The following is a 19,667-nucleotide window of genomic DNA, read 5'->3' as shown; positions in this document are numbered from 1 at the left end:
GAGCGTACAGTGTTTATGGAAAAGCTGTACGCTCATTGGATACCGCACGTCGCGTATCGCGCATCGCGAACCGCGTCGCGCTGGTCTGCCGAAGGCTTTACACGCAGTGAATTATCGGTTTACCCCGTTTACACCATAGACATAGTAAGAATAGACCGAGCGTGAAGCGCAAAACGTGAAGCACAGCTAGAAAAGGACGGAAAGTAGGTGGAGGATCTCTTTCTCTCTTTGTTCGCGTCTTCCCCACTCTCCGCTCTTACCCCCACTCTTCTTTCCTTAGAGAGAGAGAGAGAGAGCAATCCTTCGCCTGCTTTCTCTCTTTTTCTACCTGTGATTCACTGCCAAGTTGAGAACACGCTCGGTCTATTCTTACTATGTCTATGGTTTACACGCAGAGAATTATCGTAAGTTACTATAATGGCTCAAAAGTCAATTCAGCTGATGTCCCGGTCGGTTCTAGTGTTTTTTCACCAGAATTAAAATTCATTATTAAACATAAGTTGCCGCCAGTTACATCTATATTTTCTGCTGAAGCATGGGCCATTTCTGAGGCTATATCGATTATTTTACAATTTAATTGTTATAAATCGGTTATTTTTACAGATTCTCAAAGTGTTCTCGATATCCTTTCCTCTCCGGCATTAAATCATCCTAATTATATAATTGCTACAATTAAGTCCAAATTGGAACAGGCCGCGCGCCTCGATTTGGAGATTGTGTTTATTTGGGTGCCCTCGCACAAGGGAATTTTGGGAAATGAGACGGCGGATCGTTTTGCAAAAGAGGCCGCTGGGGACGGCCTTAGACCTTATTTTAAAGTTCCCTATACGGATTTATTTGCTGAGATTAAAGATTCGCATTTTTTACGGTTTGAGACTTATTTGCAAGGTAAAGCGGCTCTCAAGGTTCGCATTATTTTACTCATTATCATTCAGCGAGACGTTACCCATGGTATTATCATAAACAATTGAATAGACAAACTATTGTATTATTAAACAGGCTGCGTAGCAACCATTATAATTTAAATTATAGTTTATTTCGTAAAAATATAGTTTCGTCTGGGGGCTGCACGTGCGGTAATCCACGTCAGGATATGAACCATGTGATTTTGTATTGTCCGTTATATCGAGATAGAGCTTTGTTTTTGATTACTTTTATTCAGTCTCAGTATCATCGTATTTTTAATGACATAACTCCTTTGCTGCATGATCCACCTGCCAAGTTATGCCGGCTTTTAGTTGCATTTTTCAAATCTGTCCAACTGTTTCCTTAATCCTTCCCTTTCTTATTCCGCGCGCAATCAATTCAACAACTGTACGTTGGACAACCTGACTGGGTCCGAGTCACTGCGCAATTTTGCTGTTGGCCATATCGAACCTGAAAGGGATCGGGTGCCATGGAACACTAAGAAGAAGAAGAAGTAAGTTACTATAATTCGAGTAAGTTACTACAGAAGTAGCGCTCGTGTAAATGTAGTAAATTACGCGTGTAAACCAATTCAACAAGAAGTATTAACTTACAATTAGTTGTTTTTATTTCTCATTGAAAAAACTATCGTTAAACTCTTCGTGAAAAAGGTAAAAAATGTCGAAATAGTGGAATAGGAGTTGTGAAAATTATTACAAACGATGATAGATAAATATAAAACATTTTCTTGTTTCGTAAATGGCGCTTGAATTGACGTCATTTGTGACAGAGAGCGTGTTATAAATTGAATACTTCGAAGAGGATCGAATCTGTAGGAGTACGGTATATTGTGTTATACACACACTGTTAAAGGAGTGATAGCAAGTGACAGTTCTTCGTGTTTATGCAATCTGATACTTTGAGAAGTGGAAATGTTGGCGTACACTTAAAATGAATTTTAATTCCTTGTTGTTATGAAACTCGAATGATATATAAGTGCGTTTTAATCGTCATAACTGCCTAAATAAAATAGCACTATTGATATTATACATACTTGTCAACTTGTCAAAAGCTATAAAGATGGAACAGATAAAGATTCCTAAGGTAATAAATAATTTCCAACGTAATATTTGTTTTATGCTACATAATTTATATTACGAGTTTATGCAATAGCAAATATATGTTACAGTTACATATAATCTTGTATTTATTGATATTTGTTGAGAGATAGAAGATGTGGCAACGTCTACAAAAATATTTCCTTATTGTGTTTTATTTGTACATGTACTTCAAATTGTTTAAAGTAAAATGCAATTGCAGGTAGAAAATGTACGAATGTTGGATAAATATAGCAATAACCATTCCGTTGGTACACTTTACTTAACGGTGACACATCTGATCTTCGTTGAAAGAAGTGGCAAAAAGAAAATATGGGTAAATTATAAATATTGCAGTATCTATCCTATGAAATAGTTTCAAATACAGAAATAATAGTTTTTGTAAAATGTGGTATCGCAGGTATTATACACGCATATCTCAAACATAGAAAAACAGCCATTGACAACAACAGGATCACCATTGTACATTAAGTGCAAACATTTTTTTATTGTTACATTCGTTATCCCAAAAGAACGTGATTGCCATGAAATTTATTTAACATTATTAAAGTTATCTTGTCCAGGTAAGATGAAAGTCGATTTGTTTTTAATAGTTCTTGCATCTTATAAGAATTTTCTAGAAAATCGTGTGTGTGTGTGTGTGTTTGCTTAATAGAGAATTAATAATGTTATGCAATGAGTTTTATTCATTTTGCTTTCTTAATGCAGCTAGTTTGGAAGATTTATATTGCTTTAATTATCAAGAAAATGAAGATATATTACCCCGGCATGCAGGATGGACTTTTTTCAATATACAAAGTGAATTTCAGCGGCAGGGTGTTCCAAATGAAGAATGGTCACTTTCATATTTAAATACTAATTATGAAGTGAGTATGAATTCTTACTTATATATAATTTTTGCTTTATGCATCGATGAGAACTGAAGTTCATTAAATTTTTCAGCTTTGCGATACTTACCCAAGGTACTTATATGTTCCTAATACGTGTACTAACAACATTTTATCGGGCAGTGCAAAGTTCAGGAGCAGAGGAAGACTGCCAGTTTTAACTTACTTACACTCAAATAAGGTACGAGAAGAATGATCAATTAAATATCTCGTATGACATCCTTTAAAACAAAATCATTTTCAGGCTGCCATTTGTCGCTGTAGTCAACCACTCTCAGGATTTAGTGCAAGATGTCCTGAAGATGAGCAAATGATGTATAACATATTATGTACAAATCTCAATTCGAAATACATGTATGTTGTCGATACGAGGCCACGAGTAAGTAGTTTTGATAAAAATATATCTGATTTTTCTCTTTTCCTGGTATAAAAGTTATTAGATCTTATTACCTTCTTAGCAATAAAAATAAAAAAACATCTTTTTTTAAACTTTTGAGGAAGATAGTTTGTCTATTATTAGTCTTAAACACACAAAGTGATATTTTTAATTATCTTAATAATGAATGTTATTAGTTTATAGAATAGAGAAATTAATGCACACATTTGCACCTACTCATAAGAGAAATATAAAGTATCATTGAAAAATAAAATTTGATTTTGTTGGATTAGATTAATGCGTTTGCTAACAGAGCTGCGGGAAAGGGATACGAAAACGAAAATTTCTACGACAACATCAAATTTCACTTCTTTGGGATAGAAAACATTCATGTAATGAGAACAAGTTTAAACAAACTGTTGGACTGTAAGTATAAAACTTTTTTTGAAATCTGTGTACATATACATATATGTTTATGATTAAAATCCTCGTTATTATTAAACCTCTTTAAATTTAGTGCAAAGATCGACGTCCATGAGCGCATTTTTAAGCGGCTTAGAGAGCAGTGGTTGGTTGAAGCACATTCGCTCCATTTTGGAAACCGCTTGGTTTATTGCACGGGCAGTTTCGAATGGCGTGAGTGTGGTTGTGCATTGCAGCGATGGATGGGATCGCACTGCACAAGTATGCTCGCTGGCTGCATTACTGTTAGATCCATATTACAGGACGATCCAAGGTTTCCAAGTAAGTAATAGTAAAGCAATTTGAGAAATCTTTAAACACATAAGATAATGAATAAATTAGGATAGTACTATATTATTTCTCTAATTTTCTATCTTTATGTTTAATAATTATTTAAAGTTATATTACTGTACGCATATAGAACTTTAAACTGCTTTAAAGCATTAAACTTCATGAAAAAAATCTCTTTTAAGGCTTTAATAGAAAAGGACTGGCTGTCGTTTGGTCATAAATTTAGCGATCGTTGTGGCTACATCAGCAGCGATGGTAAAGAACTCGCCCCAATATTTACGCAGTTCATAGATGCAACGTATCAGCTGCTGCAACAATATCCATACAAGTTTCAGTTCAATGAGTATTTTCTTTTAACATTACACGATCATGTACATAGTTGTCAACATGGCACGTTCATCGGTAATTCAGAAAAGGAAAGGCAAATTTTAAGGTACTATCGATCTCCTTTTTTTCACGTAAAAATAATATAAAAGAGGAATATTTGTGAGATGTAAAATAACATTATAATTATTTTAGATTGTCTGAGCGAACGTATTCATTATGGGGCTACTTGGCAAACAACATGAACGAGTATATAAACCCAATTTACAGGTGCAATCGTTACAATAACGAGGAGTCTGTCGATGTACTTCGACCTAAACTGGCGCCACAATCTATTATGTAATAAATATGTGACTTTTGTGCAACGACCTAATTTATTGCTGTAGCTACGTACGCTTTGAAACTAATTATCGAATTATTTTTCAGCCTTTGGAGAAACTTGTATTTCAGATTTGAAAGTGGGATACACCCTAGGGAGACATGCGAAGACTTGCTACTGACGATTCATGATCACACGAGTTCTTTAGAGGATCATGTGAAACTTTTGCTAAAAGTATATGTCGCAATTTTAACAAAGCGTATAAGTAGACGAGATCTTGAAATGTATTTTTAATGCAGTTGAATGTTTATCAATTATGTATGCATATTCGGCTTCAACAGCGAATCAACTTTCTGGGACAAATTTTAAGTACAAACGCAAATAACACTCAGAGGAAGGAAAAGCATAAATTTGATAATAAATTCATGAAGGAAACTTTATCGGAGACCATAATAGAGAATACTGCGAATCACGACGAGAAGTTAAAAGCTAAATTAAAGACGAATCAATTGGAGAATGAGTTGAAGACGGTTGCTTTAGAGTGGAAATCGTCGCGAAATATGGAAGAATGTGGATGTTCTACTACGTTTGATGCTTTCAACAAGAAGGTACGTCTCACAAGCGTTCGTAATACTTGAATCTGCTTCTTGTTAATTCGAAATAATCTTGATTTAGCATCATTGCTGGTCCTGCGGTGATGTGTTGTGCACAAGGTGTATGGCGGTGCACACCAAATTACCTGGACACCTGTCGCAACGTGCCGTACCTACGTGTAAATCATGTTACCAGAATTCCGGCATATCCGCCACTAGTCCTTAAGTACATTCTATTTAACGCCGATATATACTTATAATCACTTTGTAATCCTTATTTGTATGTACATGTCGTTTAAATGAACGAATGAAGGTGCGTAGTACACGTGAAACGATCTATCGTACTGTTTCAATTCATATATATTTAAGTTTTCCATATTTTTCGAATTCTATTTCGTTTATGGTCAACTAATACACAACAACGTAGTACCTGATTATACTAATATGTATATAGATTTATTTTTAACTTAAATAACTCAGTAACACATCGAAATTCGTGAATATTATTCTAAATAATGATAATGACAAATTATCAATTCTCAACTACTATGGTATAATTAATAAATGCAATTATATTTCACGCCAGTAACTTTACTCGTTTCAATCGTATTTTTACGTATTTGTTTAACAATTAGAGAAAAAATACCTATCTATCTAGGTAGAACTAGGTCGAAAACTTAGATAAAACAGGAATCGATTTGCACATTTTTTCAGATAAGTCGTCGGCAATGCAGTTAGACACTTAACTGCGCCATAGTAGTTGAAGGACACGGTAATTATTAAATTGTGTAAAATACATTTCGCGCGAAATCCGAATATGTAGATTACACGTCGTTTGCACTCACATATTACATTCATAACTCATAGATTTACTGTCGTTTACTAACTTATCTAGCTGCGACATCAAAACATACAAATCGAATGAAATGGGACTGCTAATTTTTTTTTAACGCTACATCACTTCACGATATCGTAAGTAAAAATACACAAATACGAATAGTACACAGTATTAAAGGCTTCGTCTATTTTAACAGACAACACTCCTGCAAATTGTCGAGTACAGCCGCATCACTCGTTGCACGAAAGCATATAATTTATAGAGAATAAATTTCTGAAGTATATTAATGAAAAAATTTTATACATACGAAATAAAATGTCCGAGTGTCCTTAAACGAGGAATTAAATACTATTTATCACACTGCAGTGAGACTGGATTTGCTAGTGATTTGGTAACCCTACTATCCACAGTGGCAGATGTAGTGTGGAATGTGACAATATTACATAAATAGCGTGATAATTATTCTTTTTTAGAATTTTTATCCTTATTATTCTTTATTTGGTTTTCTTCGCCGTGGCCCTTCGCCACCCATCAGCGTATCCTGCAATGATCACACGTGCTCTTTCACCAAATCAATCACATATAATTAAGAGGAAATAACACATTTACAACTACAAATTGTTTCTTGCGGAATTTCTTCAGGGTTTTTTTACCGACCTTATCATCACTTTCAATTATTTCTTCTATTCCAGTCTCTTTTTCTGCACCCTTTACTTCTACAGCAGCAAGCTCTTGGTCGCCAAATTCGGGATTTGGAAATCGCAGATTTTCAATTTCCGCATTCTTGAGGATATCATCGCCTAGCCTTAAAGGTGACTTCTCTTCCTCTTCGTCGATATCCGTTTTATCCTAGTGTATTTGAAACAGTATTACGTCTCGATGCTTTTACGTATTGCTTGCTCATGTACAATAATAAGCGACTAACACTACATTAGATAACGATTTATATATACTTTTAGATTTGTAATATGTGCAGGAATTTTTGAGTTACATTTTATACATTAACTACGCTACCTCGGACAAGCAGCAACAGTACATTAGCAGTATTGTGGGTATTGCAAGTAGCAATACATATACTACCCACATCCACGGATGGTCCGTAGTAAATCTTGCAATTCGACTCCATATACTCTCCTGTGTATATTATTCAAACCGATAATCATATCAAGTGCTATGCACTACATTACACATGAAAATCTATTACACTTGAAAAGTACAAATTCTGGCGTATAAAAGCAAAGTTGAGCAATTATTGTAATCCTTGGATAATACAACTAATATTATTAGGATAGATTTTTACGATTTTGAGCTAGTGAGGATTATAAATGATGATCGAAAGAGGTAACATTACTCAATCGCAACTTATTAAAAGGAGCTGGTACAAAATAAATACCCCAAAATAATAGTAATCACAAGATATGTACGTTATTAGCGTTTACATGATAATATATTTTAATATATTACCAAACAAGTACTCTTAATATTTCTTAATTTTTCTAGTTTTCTCAATTTTAACTTCTATGCGATATTATACCTCACAAGCTCGTTTGCACAGATACCAGATGTAAGCTACAACTGGTATCGCGCAATATACAAAATATAATGCCCACCAGCCTGGCTTATAATTCATCGCTTTCATCATTCGACCCCACAAAGATCCCTGTACGTTACAGTTTATAACATAAAAAATTACACATCGCTTTTCTAGATATCATGATTTCAAACATGATCAGAAGACGAGCAATTTGCATTTATAAATTTACCAAGTATCTTTAGACAAATGTACACACATTTTCGCAACATTATAAACATACCATGATAAAGAAAAGCAAAAGTTATTTAAATCGCGAGCAAAAAGGTACTTACAGTTTCCACAGCAATCTTAACACGTTTAATCTCGAAGGAGTCATCTGCCCATTGTTTCGCAACTTTCTCATCATCTGTTACAATTATATTGTCGAAGTATATGTCGGGAGACATTGACCACAACTCGAAGCCAACAGCGGCCTATAAAGCATGTTTACATTAAAAAGTGCTTTCATAATCTTTAACGAGTTTAAAGATTTTGTTGTTTACGTACAATTGGTAACATTCTGAACGGATGCTCGTCATTGAAGTAATCAGGATTGTGTATGAGTTTAGGCTTCCATTTGCCTTTGTAATTAGGATTATTAACCAGCGGCGCCAGCCACTTCCCTTTGTATCGCGGATTCTTCTTCATGCTCTGTTTATACGGACCGCAACCGGGGGCATCCATGCATTTGGGATTTGGTATTTCTGGAGGCTCCCATTCGCCATCCATCTCGACGTCCCAATCATCGGGCTTGACCGAAGCCGTGTTTGGTATCATAGGCGGCTCCTCCTCCAGCCATCCTTCGGGCATGACATCTTCCTCATCGACAATTTGTGCCGGAGCATCCTCGTCCCAGTCGTCGGGCTTAATCGCCAACGGATCGGGAATTTTTTCTCTATCATCCCAATCCTCAGGCTGTTGATCATTGGGATCCTCGATCTCCAACGGTGGATTCACAGGAGGCGCGAAATCATCTAGTAGCGAGCCTGCATTCAGGACTTTATGATCTACTTTGATTTGGTACGTACTATCAGGCCGTATAATCAAAGTGTACAAGTGCGGAAATTTATCTTTGTAGTAATCCTCCAGCGAATCCTTCGGTTTTTTACAATGCTTCTCTGTGATTGTACCGTTCAACGGATTTTTATGCCGAAATATAAAATGAAGCTAAAAATAAATAAATGCGAAATTTAGCTATACATTAAATTACATTAAAAGCTTATCTTAAATATTAAATTGGACTAAGATCCAGCTTTACATTTACTTTCATAAATAAAAAGAAATTAAATCAGGAGGCAAAAATTCTTAATGATATATTTAGCGCAAAAGCTAAAACAGTAAATAAAGAGATAAGCTTTTAATACTTTGTGATCATTGCCACACTTATCAGGCCCGAACATTATTGTATATGGCGTTTTATCATGGAACTGTTTCAAGTCTTCATAATTATCATCTAGTGTGAGCAACTTAAGATAGGCACCACCGCATTCTTGCCCGTCTTGGAAATTAACTTCGTATTGTACAATTAAGGGCTTATCTTCAAAGTAAAATGGTTTAATTAATGGAGTAGAGACGGCAGCATGTCTAGCTTTGCTCTTAAGCACTAATCCTAGATCACCATCATGAGCGTGTTTTTTAAGCTCTTCGATAGACCAAATTCCTGTAAATAGTTGAGACCTTATAGTTAGATCTGTATTGGACACATGCATAATAATACAAAATATGTAAAAGCCCATATCAACCATCAAACTGGGCGATATCCTCATCGATATCATCCTTCTTTGCTTCCGACAATATCCATGTGTCCTTAAATCTCTCTTCGCTATCAAAATTGTCCGCTAAGTAAGCAAAGCCGGAAGGTTCCGGACTTTTGTAAGGTGGTTTCTGTATCGCATCACTAACATTGTCGTGATTCTCGTGATTCTCATCAGCATTTAATATATTACAACATACACCTAGATAAACTAATACAACACACGCTACGATTCTTGCCATCTCATATTCCTGAAATAAGAGATAAGATAAGAGTATACTGTCGTCATTTCATTTATTATTTCATTAGTTTACTGTGTCTGCACTACTCCAGACGTAATAAACCGAATTTTAACTGAAAGAAGACAGGAAAATATTAAAGAAAACTGAAAAGAGTACATGACTTTTGTATACGTTTATCTTAAAGTACTTGACTGCAGTACTTTCCTCTGATACGTTGCAACATAACAATAAATAACACAAAACAAGTCGAGCTGCACTTAACCTCAAAATTACATTTGGCATACGTATACTTTTATACAAAGATAATTACGGTGACATGATCCTCCACTTTTTACAAGTCACATTGAATTAATTTGTATTATGGAAAAGTGTTGAATAAACATTGTCTTACCAGTACGAAGAGATTAGTTCATAGATTCCTCGGATAAACGACACACATAAAAGTTCCCACGGCGAGAAAGCTAAGCGTGTATTATTCAATTATTTAATAACGATAATTAAATCTCTATTTACACGTAAGATACTCCGATGCGTTCCGAAGAGGAGTGGCGCTACCGGAAATTTAACGGAGTGACCGTGTTAATTCGGGCAATGCCCTTGCGTTTAATCAAATTCGTGGTGAAATTTGGTATTTTGATTAATCGCTCACATTATCCAGCAACATAAACGCGACTGACGCCGAACGTGTGCAGCGATATTTTCGTCAATAATAAATGTTGGACACGCAATAAATTATAGCTGCACCTCCTGCACTCCGGCTCCTTTCCTCGTTTCTCCTCGAAGACTGGATATACGTCCGTCTCGTTTCATCTACGGGGAGTGCAATGGTGTACGCGATAGGAAATATGCTGACGACGACAGAAATTCCTAGCCACACGAAGTTGCACCGGTGTACGTACCGGGCTTGTTCGGAGAGTACTTGGACTCCACGTATCACATCTATACATGTTCGTACGCCATGACCGTTGGCCTGAACTTTAACGTGGAGAGAATAAATCTACTTCAACGTGAATTTTTTCGAAAGTTTTGTCGACATATTTAATTCAAAACACTAGTTATAAAATAAATATACATATATACATATACATTGCTTATAATTATATTTCTTTGCATAATCAATTCTCATAGATCCCTTCTATTGCATTGTTTCATCGGAAATAAAAATGTACGTATAACTGCAATACCTCTAACATTCAAAAGATTATATTCACTCTGTCTTCAGTGGATCAGTTTGTGTGAACCTCGTAATCAGTCCCCTTACAACCATCAAGCAGCTAGAAAGAATTCCAACATTAATACGTTTATCTAATTGTAAGTTTCCAATTGATGATACGTGACAGTAAGATATACCTGGCAAAAGCAATTGCTCCAGCTGGCATTACTTTCCCAGTACTTTGAAACCGCATCCACATCATACCACCAAGAATTGCGTTGCTTCCAACAAAGAGTGCAATATTTTTTGGATCTTGATACATCTGATACGCTCCATAGCCTATAGCGGGTCCAAAGAGGAGGCCAGCTCCCAGCGATGCAATGGATTCTTTAATAAAATACAGAAAGACGTTTAATTGAGATCTGTGAGTATATATATATATATATAAAAGTAATATATAAAAATATATATTAAACATTAGAGATGTATAAACAAACACTCGTGTGGCTGAGAATTACAATCCAGCCGACGAAACTTACTAGATTTCACATAACCAAATATTCCGCCGCCAGCCACCGCAGCAGCGTATACAAACGCAGGAATATCGAGAGACATTTTTCTGTATGTACTTCAAATTGCTTCGATGTGCCTCGTGATGCCCGTTGATATCATTACCGGATGATAACAAGATTTTCTGCCGTATCACTGCGAATTGTGCGACCGCCAGTAGGACAAACTTAAGGGAGGATCTTTCCCCTATCTGTCTGATCTGTTACCTGGTAAATTGTAATATTATTTGATGCCACGTAATTGATATGCGGATTATACGTTAGTTTATTGCATGGATCATGCTAACTTGCACTGTAAAAATGATATGTAATTTATAATGTAAATAATGACTTGTAAAAAAAGTGATAACGTATATCACTTTTCATAGTGATTTTGGTATTCATTATCGCCCGACCAATGCCGCAAGGCGCAAGATAATTGTTCATTTTTGCATAAAAATTCGATTAGGGTCATTACATACTGATGTTCGTAAAATGGAAATTTATGATTTATTAGTTTAAATAATACTAAACCAAAACCGAAATAAATACAAAATATTTCATACGTTTCAGAACTGCAACTACGGCTTTGAGAACAGTTTGTAATTATATAAATACATTTTTACAAACCGTTTTATCAAGCATTGTGATAAAAATTTTGCAGACTAAAGTTTGGTGTCTTGATGAATTATTTCAGAAGGATAGAAATTCGTACGAGAAAAAATATATTCTACATCCCTTCAATTTACTCCTTCAACCGAGAATTGAGCGTTTGGAAACTATTTTGTTTAAACAATCTCAAAAATAAAAACGCCAGACATGATGTAACCCGATGTAATCGGAAAGGGATCCTTGTGCGCCTCGGAGGTTTCATCATGCTTCGCGTTTGTGGTGAAACTCGATAAAAATATTTGAATTTCCAGGAATTCACAGTCGTTTCAATTTTTCTGCAAGTAAATCGGAAAGTCACGATCGATGACATCACTTTACGCGACGAGCGTAATAAGCGTATAAATTCACGCACTGTTCTCGGCAAGACGGAATTGCCGTCAGAAATTCGTGTCGCGTCGAGCTAAATATGCTTTCACACAATTTGCTCGTCAACACCGGGAACATACTCTCCCTGAGCGAGGCGAAGCAGAAGGCGAGTCAAAATTCCACGGATGAGGTCAGTCAAGAGATATTACATAATATTGCTCTTCTCTTCCTAGTGTCATATAGTTGAGTAATATCTGTCACTGGGACAGTGATTGATTTACTTTCACCGAGATTAAGGTTATGTGTATTTTTTGTTTGCAATAATGTTTCTCTCGCAAAACTTATGCTCTTTCGTAATTTATTTCAGTTGATCGAGACATTGAAAATTATTCTGAATGACGAACAAAATAAAGGCGACGGTACAGTGATTGTACGTGTACAATTTTTAATAATTTATTTGTAATTAAAAGTATCTTTCTCTGTCTAACTAATATACATTTTTTAATTATAATCACATAGATAAATGGAAAAGAAGGTAGAAGCTTGCAGGATGTAGATAGAAAAGACTTAAAGATCACTGTTAAAGTATTTATCTCGTCACCTAATATTGAGTTATTAAAAGAAGCCTTGGATCAAGGTTAGTCATCTCTTTTCTTCATAATTACATGTTTATATGATACTAATGGCATATATTATTGTAGCATTTAAAGCACTGCACACAGATACTATAGAATCTTTAGTGATAGCTTACAAAAGTGCTGAGAATCCAGAAAACACCTTACCGTCCTTGAAACGAATATGGTCTGTAATAGAAGAGTACATAAAAAATGGCAAACTGTCTAGCGTTGGATTGAGCGACATCAACACAAACACGTTTATTGAGCTGTTTCAATGGGCGGATGTAAGGATAAATTACACAAACAGATATTCACAGACATTCCACTCTAGCTAGATTTTTAAGTAATATTTTAATATTTTTCCGTTATAGGTAAAGCCAAATATCGTTCAAATTAGCTTAGCTACGTGTTGCGTGGTGCCGCCAGCCTTGGAAGCTTTCACTAAAGAAAATGATATTCAGCTGCTGACGCATAGTGATCCCTGTGGTAAGCATCTCCTTGCTGCAACGAGGCTGTGAGTCCAACATTTAGTTTACTATCTTTTGTATTCCCTTTTTACAGAAATACTACCTCAAGAAGTAGTGGAGGATATATTTGGCAGTACCGCTCACTTGTACTGGCTGATAAGATATCAGATTCATGTCAAGTGCCGTGGAATTTTATCCTCGAAAGGATATTTATTGCACATTAATAAGCCAAATGTTAAACCTTAATGTTAATGATTCTACTAAAGATTATTTCCATTTGTCGATACACGGGTTAAAACGAGATACGTAGCGTAGCATCTATAATAAGTATGACATTACCTATAATTTTATTTTACACATTTATGTGATATGCTTTAAAAGTGTTTAATATTTTCTACTCTTGTGATGATTATCATTTTGAATATTTTATTGTACATATTAGTATAAACTAGCTTATGCGTCAAGCTGCGAAATGTTATATATTTCTTTTATCTCTTTTATTATTGGAATCCACGATAACTTGTAAAATTTTGTATAAATTTTTATAGAGAGTTAAGTGTATAGGGGATGTGCATTTTTCTTAGTGGAAGTTGTGAAAAAGTAGTATTTCTTTATATCTACAGTTGCCTGTAAATATAATTATGGCAAACACGTAATAAATATATTCTGGCAAAAGTTTGGCATATATAATATATATATTCTGGCAAACGAATATTATATACATATAATACATAAATATCTTGTCTGAGTTTACGTGAAAAGTTAACAATTAAATTGGGCCATTAAAGAACTAATACATTGTCTAGATGTATTGTGAAATAAGATCTGATACACACTTAGATAGATAGATTCTTGTCAGTTGCTGGTATAAAACTAATGCGAAACCGCAAAAGCAGTGCGGAACTGTCCGGTAGTGTTGGGTATAAGCAAATTCGCTAAAATTAAAAAGACACTCGAAACAGAGCAAGTAAAAAGATGTATTTAATATTTCTTTGTAATTCGATCATATTTTCTGCTGCTAATTTTATATTTTAACTTATTAATGTATAAGTGATTTGATAAGTTTAATAGATGCATCTATGTTGCAGCAGATTAGTATCAATTGCACTTGCATTAAATATTTATCGATAAATTTGTAATAATAAAAAAAAACATTACTAGGAAAAGAATTCAAAATTCATTAAGTTCACGTTTGTCGTTTCAGTTTCTGCAGAATCTTTCATTTGTTATTAATTTTTATTCGACGTGTATTTTTTATGCTTAGTATTTTAAGAAAACTTAACACGTTATGCAGTCATGTGCATCACTTATACTCACTTTACTCTTTGCGTAAACAGGATAACAGAGTTGTACGGTCCTTTTGGGGTGACTCGCAGCTCTTACTAGCGGTAGCTGATGGGAGTCCAGCGGATGGCGGTGACACCGAAGGAGAATCCTTTTCGTGTGCATGTGTGTATGTGTCCTCGGCATCGCTGCGTCGTCGCCGTCGTCGTAGACCGGCCCCGATATATGCGCTTCGTTTTTTCCCTTTGCCACCACCGCCTATGCTGCTGCCTCCTTGGATCTTTCCTTTTCCCGCCCGTTCTGCTACTCCGCTCTGCCCTCCCGCTCCTGGGCCCTTTGCGTTCAACCGCACCGCGTGGCACACACACCACGGGAGGACCACGAAGCGATGAGACGGGATCCTCGGAGAATAGCGTAAACGTTGCCTCGTGCTCCTCTTTTCTCTTTCCTTTCTCCAGTGGCGGATTTAGCGAATAACAACACACTGTTAATGTAGAAGAGACAAAGAGAAAAAATGCTTTTTTTTAATTTTAAAGAAATCATTAATGCCAAGAGTTAGCAATGCGATTAACGTTAATGTCGAATGATAGCTTGCAAAATTAATAAAAATAATATTGAGAAGATAATATTGCAACATCTGCCTGGCATAAGACCTCACATTTTTGTCCGCAACTTTTATGATAAAAAAAAAGTGAACACAGGATACGCGAAGAGAAGGATTAAACGTGATCTAGTGCGAGGACCTAATGCGTTTTATGTACGCGTTTTGTCTATTTAGAAATCCGCCACTGCCTTTCTTTTCATCCTCGCTCTCTTTCCCTCTCGTTCTTGTTGCGCGAGCCCTTCGCCGACGCGCGCACACCTTCGTACGCCCATCATTCCACCCTCTTTGTCCCTCGCTGTGCTCCGCACGCTGAACGGTGGGTTCTTTCCCTCTTTCCGTCTTCCTCCTTTTCTCGCGCGGGTGCGCGCACGCACGACACACGAGTGAACGAGCGCGTATATATTCGTTCCCTTTTTCTCTTTCTCTGTCTTTCCCTTGCGATTGCTACGGCGAGTATGCGAACACCGCGATACTATGTTATGCCCGTGGATCGCGGGTCTGACATACTTTGTATGTTAATGCCACATAATGTCGGTTTTGTTCCTCTTTTCAGCATTTATTTGTTCGGCTCTTTTCCGTTCAGCCGCTCTCGTTGCGAACGACCATCGTGGTGTTCATACTTCGTCTCCTGCTCGATCTATTTTCATCTAATTCGGTCAGACGTTGGAGATTGATGATTCGAGTCGAGAGTGACGAATTTTATACTTTTGGCGACAATTTCTTTCAGTGAATCGAACACGCAATTAAGTGCCGTCATCGTCAGTGTAAAGTTTAAGTTAGTTGAAGTTCCTTACCTTTTCCACTTAAGGGGGGAGCCTGCTTTAGAACGTTGAAAATAAGGTATAATTTTACGAATTTTTTTGGAGAAACTATACAGCGGATCATTATAAAACTTTGATGCATTTATTAGTACATGTTTAAAGATAAAAAAATTATTTTTTTATTTGAATATATCGCCTGTAGAGGTCGTCCTGGAGGCATCTTAGTGCAGCCGGCATTGTAAATTCGTGAGCATTCTCCTGCCTCCAAATTTCATCCAAACTGAAAAATTGAAATATTTTCTCGTTATTGATGAATTCCCATCGTCGATGAACCTTTAATATTCATAAAAACATTAAGTTAAACAATTATTTTTGCATGAAAAAGTTCAAAAACTTTGCCTAAAAATCGTACTTTTGTGTTCTAAGCTCCACCATTTTGGCACTTTTCAACTTTTTTCTTCTCTCTTTGGTTCATCGACGATGGGAATTCATAAATAACGAGAACATATTTCAATTTTTCAGTTTAGACGAAATTCGGAGGCAGGAGAATGCTCACCAATTTGCAATGCCGGCGACGCGGCTGCACTAAGATTTCTCCAGGACGACCTCTACAAGCGAATATTCAAATAAAAAAATTATTTTTTTATCTTTAAACATGTACTAATAAATGCATAAAAGTTTTATAATGATCCGCTGTATAGTTTCTCCAAAAACAATTCGTAAAATATACCTTATTTTCAGCGTTCTAAAGCAGGCTCCCCCCTTAAGGGGGTATTCTAGTGTAAAAGCGGAATTTATATGCTATTTTGGTGAATTTTTTTGGAAAAAAGTATAAGGTTTTTTGAGGCAGGGTTTTCCCTGCTTATTCATACATATTTGGTGTATGTTTCCAAATTTTTGTATTAGACAATAACTATAAATAAGCGCTGCACATGATATTAAATAAGAACATGAAAAAAAAGTTGGTCCATGGTTCCCATGATTTCAGCTGTTCTGCTTATCTGAAACAAAAAAACCAAAGAGATTCTTAATTAGTATGAGTGTGGCTATAGCAGGTACCAGAATGAAAAAAAATGTTGAAAATTTAAAACATGACTTCATTGAGAAAATTAAGTTTCGATTTGTGCCATTTTTTTTCACCATTGAAGGGCTGTAGAAATTCCAAAAAACAATATTTCGACTTGATTGTGGTAGGGGCTATAGCCACACATATACTGAAGATGTGTGCAAACGCCTGAGTCAATTGATTAACTGGTTTTTGAGATATCATGGGAACCAATTTGAAAAACATGGTTTCGAGAAAAACACGTTTAGTTTTTCATACTGATTACATAGAGATAATGTTACTTACGATCAATCGGCTAGTCCAGGGCCATACAGGGGACATTCCTCTTGTTCGTAGAAGTCCTGCAGAGCTGATCCCTCTTCCCCGCGATTCATTCTCTGATCTCGAGAGAAGTTAGTGGAGCGCCGCTCCGAGCGGGTGATACGAGCTTCGTTCCGGGAGTTTGCGTACATCACCGCTTGCTGACCAATACTAACTCCCATCACGTTCATAAGTTTGAAAATTGGCATAAATCCTTTATTGAAAATTATAACTGCCAAGAATGTTGCTGTTTCAACAACTTTCACGCCAGCATGGAGATGTTTTGGAGCAAAAGTCCAAATCAATGAATTTAGAGATTCATTGTACTATATAACCTGTACTGTACAAAGGCTCCAATTCAAATGTACGACCTTCAAAGAATAACGATCTTCCGATCCTACCTGAAATACTAACACAATGCCCTGTTGTGTGCCGCGCGGTCCAACCGCCGAGCGCGCGCCAGAGGTTATTTTCTATTAGGTGCTGTTACTTTGTTAATTTTGCGAATCGGGCTAAATCTTCTCGCAGACATATTTTCCATACCATATACTTGCAAAATATGCCAAAAAAATTCGAGTTTTCTGACATGCTACACTAGAATACCCCCTTAACGACAAATCAGCTCCGGGGGACCCGTTCGGTCGGTCGTGCGACACGCGGCACGTAATATAGATTTGTCGGTTCACGATTCCGTGCTGACAGGCGATGCGGTCGCGCGGAATTGCCCCTTGCATCACGACCGCATCTCGCGCGCCGTCGCGCGAGCAAAGTGTGCCTGACCGTTGGTGAGCGCGCCTATCGTGCACCTATCGCGCACCTATAGTGCACCTATCGCGCAGTCGGAAAGAGGCAAGAAAAGTTGAGCCCACAAAAGTCGAAGCACAAAGCATAAATTTATGTAAACGAATTTCGCTGTTCTTGATGTCAGCATTGTCCAGGGAGCACTAATCGGTTCTTCTCTTCAATTATTCAGTTAACCCCTTCGGCGGCGTTGACGCCACATGGCGCGAAAAATGTATGTGCTATGTCGGCATTGACGCCATATGGCGTCCTTGTATTTTTTTCGATTGATTGGGCCGATCTTCATAAAACTTAGTACCCAAAAGCTTTTTGGGTCGCTGAATACGAATCCATAGTCAAAATTTCAAAATTCAAAATGGCGGATCCAATATGGCGATCAAATATAATCATAAAATCAAAATGTGTTCGGAATGTTATTAAATCTGATATCTAAGGGTTTTTGGGACTGATGAATACGAATCTCAGATCACAATTCCAAAATTCAAAATGGCGGACCCAATATTGCGGTCAAAAAAGCAAAATCTGTGTTATGAAAACTGGTATCCAAGAATTTTTTCAGTCGCTGGATTTGAGGTACAAAATTGCAAAATTCAAAATGTCGAACCCAATGAAGTGGCACAAAGTAAATAAAAACTTTTTTCACTAACTAAGTTTTTGGATGCATCTTTCTAAAGATAGTTTGGGTTCCCAATTCTAAGATACAAATACTTGTCAGTTTTTCAATTGTTCTTAGATTTGGTGTTTTGACCACCATATTGGATCCGTCATTTTGAATTACGAAATTTGGTATCTCAAATTCGTATTCAGCGGCTCAAAAACCCTTTAGATACCAGTTTTCATAACAAATAGATAGATTTTGGTTTTTTGACCGCCATATTGGATCGGCCATTTCGAATTATGAAATTTCATACCTCAAATTCATATTTCGCGAGCCAAAAATCCCTAAATACAAGGTGTCTTTAAAATCCGATTACTTTTTTTGGGTGCCACCAGGGGCACAAACAGTGATATTCTGTTTGCCGCTGAAGGGGTTAATGGGAAGAAGGCGAAAGAAGTAAAAACTTATAAGACAGAGACAGTACGCAGTATTGCATATTCTATCTTTCAGACAGAGTATATATGTATTATCTAATGGATATTAAGAACATAGAAGCCGAGGATTGAAGAAGAATTGGCGATAACAGCAGTAACGGAGCAACAATAGCAACGATACGACAACAGCAGCTCGGCAGTAGCGAGTTACACGCAAAAGCACCCTCTCCCGGTTCCGCGCGATGCAAAGACAGGGTATAAATAAGCGGCTGTCGTTTGCGGAAGCAGAAAACGGGCAAAAGGACAAGAAATAAAGAAGAAGGGAGCCAGCGACGGAGAAAGGAATAAATAAGTCGGGGCGAGCACAAAGAGGG

The 19,667-nt window shown here is 36.5% G+C and overlaps 3 protein-coding genes across 4 annotated transcripts; 2 read left to right on the top strand and 1 right to left on the bottom strand.

Moving 5' to 3' along the window:
* The first annotated feature begins 1,608 nt into the window (after positions 1-1,608).
* On the top strand, positions 1,609-5,608 carry LOC105280448 (myotubularin-related protein 6). The gene is made up of 13 exons (XM_011341019.3): positions 1,609-2,010; positions 2,227-2,340; positions 2,425-2,587; positions 2,733-2,890; positions 2,967-3,092; positions 3,156-3,290; positions 3,581-3,713; positions 3,805-4,031; positions 4,223-4,473; positions 4,560-4,703; positions 4,791-4,917; positions 5,025-5,291; positions 5,359-5,608. The coding sequence occupies exons 1-13, from the start codon at positions 1,987-1,989 to the stop codon at positions 5,500-5,502; spliced, it is 2,013 nt and encodes a 670-aa protein (XP_011339321.1). The 5' UTR covers positions 1,609-1,986; the 3' UTR covers positions 5,503-5,608.
* A 12-nt stretch (positions 5,609-5,620) lies between these two features.
* LOC105280449 (calnexin) lies at positions 5,621-11,603 on the bottom strand. 2 transcript variants are annotated; one of them, XM_026975300.1, is made up of 10 exons: positions 11,375-11,603; positions 11,033-11,222; positions 9,926-9,938; positions 9,430-9,691; positions 9,052-9,347; positions 8,195-8,854; positions 7,981-8,121; positions 7,129-7,248; positions 6,772-6,963; positions 5,621-6,655 (listed from the first exon to the last, which is right to left on the bottom strand). In XM_026975300.1, exons 1-10 carry the CDS (start codon positions 11,448-11,450, stop codon positions 6,602-6,604), a joined length of 2,004 nt encoding a protein of 667 aa, XP_026831101.1. In that variant the 5' UTR covers positions 11,451-11,603; the 3' UTR covers positions 5,621-6,601. The 2 variants fall into 2 exon arrangements, with proteins under 2 accessions (XP_026831101.1, XP_011339322.1); XM_011341020.3 differs by lacking the exons at positions 9,926-9,938; positions 11,033-11,222; positions 11,375-11,603 and adding an exon at positions 10,074-10,432.
* A 302-nt stretch (positions 11,604-11,905) lies between these two features.
* Positions 11,906-14,120, top strand: LOC105280447 (glutamate--cysteine ligase regulatory subunit). The gene is made up of 6 exons (XM_011341017.3): positions 11,906-12,551; positions 12,729-12,791; positions 12,881-12,998; positions 13,063-13,262; positions 13,350-13,464; positions 13,540-14,120. Exons 1-6 carry the CDS (start codon positions 12,462-12,464, stop codon positions 13,689-13,691), a joined length of 738 nt encoding a protein of 245 aa, XP_011339319.1. The 5' UTR covers positions 11,906-12,461; the 3' UTR covers positions 13,692-14,120.
* The last annotated feature ends 5,547 nt before the right edge of the window (positions 14,121-19,667 follow it).

This window comes from Ooceraea biroi, chromosome 1, assembly GCF_003672135.1.
Source record: "Ooceraea biroi isolate clonal line C1 chromosome 1, Obir_v5.4, whole genome shotgun sequence".
NCBI lineage: Eukaryota > Metazoa > Arthropoda > Insecta > Hymenoptera > Formicidae > Ooceraea > Ooceraea biroi.
This window is presented reverse-complemented; position numbering and strand designations above follow the sequence as displayed.

What these genes read in the sequence shown, in the direction of transcription:
- LOC105280449 (XM_026975300.1), bottom strand. Translation starts at nt 11,450, where the DNA reads ATGTCTCTCGATATTCCTGCGTTTGTATACGCTGCTGCGGTGGCTGGC. An exon ending in GGATATCGCCCAGTTTGATG is followed by an intron (nt 9,348 to 9,429) that starts GTTGATATGGGC and finishes AACTATTTACAG; the next exon opens with GAATTTGGTCTATCGAAGAG. An exon ending in AGTGTGGCAATGATCACAAA is followed by an intron (nt 8,855 to 9,051) that starts GTATTAAAAGCT and finishes ATTTATTTTTAG; the next exon opens with CTTCATTTTATATTTCGGCA.
- LOC105280448 (XM_011341019.3), top strand. Translation starts at nt 1,987, where the DNA reads ATGGAACAGATAAAGATTCCTAAG. An exon ending in ATTAAAGTTATCTTGTCCAG is followed by an intron (nt 2,588 to 2,732) that starts GTAAGATGAAAG and finishes TTCTTAATGCAG; the next exon opens with CTAGTTTGGAAGATTTATAT. An exon ending in AAGGAAAGGCAAATTTTAAG is followed by an intron (nt 4,474 to 4,559) that starts GTACTATCGATC and finishes TAATTATTTTAG; the next exon opens with ATTGTCTGAGCGAACGTATT.
- LOC105280447 (XM_011341017.3), top strand. Translation starts at nt 12,462, where the DNA reads ATGCTTTCACACAATTTGCTCGTCAACACCGGGAACATACTCTCCCTG. An exon ending in AAGGCGACGGTACAGTGATT is followed by an intron (nt 12,792 to 12,880) that starts GTACGTGTACAA and finishes ATAATCACATAG; the next exon opens with ATAAATGGAAAAGAAGGTAG. An exon ending in AAAAGAAGCCTTGGATCAAG is followed by an intron (nt 12,999 to 13,062) that starts GTTAGTCATCTC and finishes ATATTATTGTAG; the next exon opens with CATTTAAAGCACTGCACACA.